The sequence below is a fragment of the Gymnoscopelus braueri genome, assembly GCF_963280865.1.
Source record: "Gymnoscopelus braueri genome assembly, chromosome: 20".
Taxonomy (NCBI): Eukaryota; Metazoa; Chordata; class Actinopteri; order Myctophiformes; family Myctophidae; genus Gymnoscopelus; species Gymnoscopelus braueri.
This window is the reverse complement of record NC_137622.1, coordinates 1,220,310-1,223,102: the sequence shown is the minus strand read 5'-3', so window position 1 is coordinate 1,223,102 and position 2,793 is coordinate 1,220,310. Positions and strand designations below refer to the sequence as shown.

Genomic DNA, 2,793 nt, shown 5'->3' with positions numbered 1-2,793 from the left:
TTACAGTTACAGAGAATTTATTGATGTCAAGCTATAAAAAACAAACTCTGTACAAATCAAACATGCAATATATCGAAAACAAAACTCTGTTAAGAAAACAGTATTTAAAAAATATACTGTACTGTTTTTAAATAATACAGTAGCCTATATAAAAACACTCAAAGCAAAAAAAAAACAGTGGCTGCTGGTCACAACAAAAACACAAAAACATATTCCGTCTTGGAATATGTTTTTGTGTCTAAACTGTGGTTTAAAAATAATAATGCGTTTTAAAAAAATACATGTGTACGTACAATGTACAAAAAAAAATGTAAAAAAAATAACGATTGATGAATGAGTTTAGAAACAGAAACAAAAAGATATTCCTACCTCCCTGAACTTAAAAGTAATACATTGACTATATTTGGTGATATGTTGTGTAGAGGTGCTCCTATCTAAACCCTGATAATTGGGGTTGAACATTTTGTCCACCACTGCATCTAACTGTGGTGTTCCAGAGTGACACACACCTTACTAGGTAACACCTTCAGAGGGACTTCAAGGTCAGAAGTGTGACCGAAGTGTGGAAAGAGTCTCCCGGTGAAAGTGTGTGTGGTGGTGTGTAGGTGTGTGTTAGAATCTGCATCGTAGAAGGACAGCTTTCCTCTGTTCCAGTCCAGCTGGACTCTGATCTTCCTGAGTTTCATCGAGGAGTCTTCTCCGACAACAGTCATTGAAGTTGGGGACTCTACTTGGTAGTCTCCGCCAGTGTATGCTAAACACCAGATACCTCTATGCCTATTTCCCTTCCTCTGGAAAGACTCTTCATACACACCCACCTCCCAGGACGTGATGTCTCCAACCTCAACATCCCAGCTGTGAGTCCCTGAGTTATATCCCTCAGAACCCATGACAAGAACATTCTTAAGCCTCTCTGGGTTGTTAGGAAGATCTTTACGTTCATATCCACTTTCATCATATATCAAACTAGTCAGATCATCAGACAGCTTGAGTTCTTTATTCTGGGTGTTGGGGTCAAGGATCACAGGAGTGTACGAGATAATGTCCTTCATCTTGTCCCAGACTCTGAAGGTCAGGTTGCCCAGGTGTTTGGCCACGTCTACTAGTGCTCCTGAGACCAGCTGTGGATCCGGAGGTGTGCACTGGACTCTTTCCACTATGGTCTTGTAGTTCTGCAGTGAGATGTCATCTGTCTCGATATATCTGATGGCTTTGGAAAGAGTCACCATCTCTCTGTTCAGCCCATCAATCTGTTCCCTTATCATCCCTCTCTTCTGCCTCTCTTCCTCCCTCAACACAGAGATCCTGGTGTCCTCTTCCTTTTGTAGGAACTGGTGAAGCTTTGTGAACTCTTTCCTAATGTGCAGCTCTGTGTGCCAGGCCTGGGCCATAATGTGTCCCGCTGTGTGATCATAGTTTGCTTTAACTTGATTAAAGCTCTTCAGTTTCTCCTTTAAGGTTTTCAGGAATTTCTGGAAGTCCTTTTTGCGATATTGTGGAGCTTCGTCGATAGGTCTGAACTTGTGCCCGGCATGTTTTTCAGAATCTCGACACACAAGGCATGCCAGCTCTTCATCATCTAGACAGAACAGCCTGAGTTTCTCCCCATGCAGAGTGCAGACAACCTCAGACCTCGCTGACAAAGATCTGTGCCTTCTCTCCTCTAAAAAGTTTTCACAAAGGTTCCTCAATGCTAAGTTGGTGGGAGGTTTCTCATGGGAGCAGCTGGTTTTGCAAACAGGACAGTCCTTGGTTGGTTTTCCTGTCCACCATTGCTGCAGACAGGCTTCACAGAGGCTGTGGCTACACGGCAGGAGAACTGGATGTTTAAAGATGTCACGGCACACAGGGCAAGTGAGCTCCTCTTCCTTCTGACTCCGAGTCACACAGGAAGCCATGTTGTCAGCAAACGTTCTAGTAGAGGAAACAACCGTGTTAGCATTTTGAGCAGCAGTGGCACTAGTAGTTGTAGTTTTCTTAAACGTAATAAACTTTGACACAACGTTTGATTGAAATGTACTTTCATACACTATTGAAATTTACTTTCTGAAATGTAAAGTTGTATAAAGACATTTCCAACACTATGATTTTCAGTTGCTTAAATGAAAAGGCTTTTGCATAAATCACAGGAAGATGCAATGTGAGTTCAACAAACACATTATTTTTTTTACACTTCTTCAGTGTATAATTGATTTGAAGTGTCTTTTGCAACAACCAATCAAATGCTTATAATATGCCACTATCCGAAATATAGAGCTTTAATTTTAACACAAAAAATTCAAAAAGTGTACCTTTTCAACATTTGTACAATCTGTTGTTATTGTCTTTGTAGTTTGTCAACTTTGTGACCTGTTTTTAACCTGTTCAAATTATACCTCTTTATTCATATACTATGAGATATGATAACCATAGATAGAAGTTAAATAAATATAATAACTAAACAAAACAGACCCCTCTTAAATTCTCACAAAGGTTCTTTGATGTACCAGAGTTTATGATAGATCAACATCAGAGAGAAACCAAACCAGATCATTGTTGGTTGACTGACTGCACCCCCACATAGCCTTTGAAACCACTGCTAGTCAAATAAACACACACAAGAATTGTGAAATCACAAATGACATACCTGATAACTTCACCAAGCCCAGAAGAGAGAAGTTCAGCTCTTAACAACAACACACATTAAAAGTGACACCATACAAAACAGAGCCCTGCTAAATACTCACAGAGGGGGTCTGATGGTCCAATCAGAGTGGGGGGGGGGCGGGGGGTGTGACACACCAACAATAGACA

At 40.6% G+C, this 2,793-nt stretch overlaps 1 protein-coding gene across 1 annotated transcript; it reads right to left on the bottom strand.

Annotated features, from left to right (window-relative positions):
• Window positions 1-479: 479 nt before the first annotated feature.
• Window positions 480-1,898, bottom strand: LOC308076393 (nuclear factor 7, brain-like; the record flags this gene model as incomplete). The annotated part of the gene is made up of 2 exons (XM_080416627.1): window positions 480-1,001; window positions 1,119-1,898. The coding sequence occupies 2 exons, from the start codon at window positions 1,896-1,898 to the stop codon at window positions 480-482; spliced, it is 1,302 nt and encodes a 433-aa protein (XP_080272753.1).
• Between the last annotated feature and the right edge of the window lie 895 nt (window positions 1,899-2,793).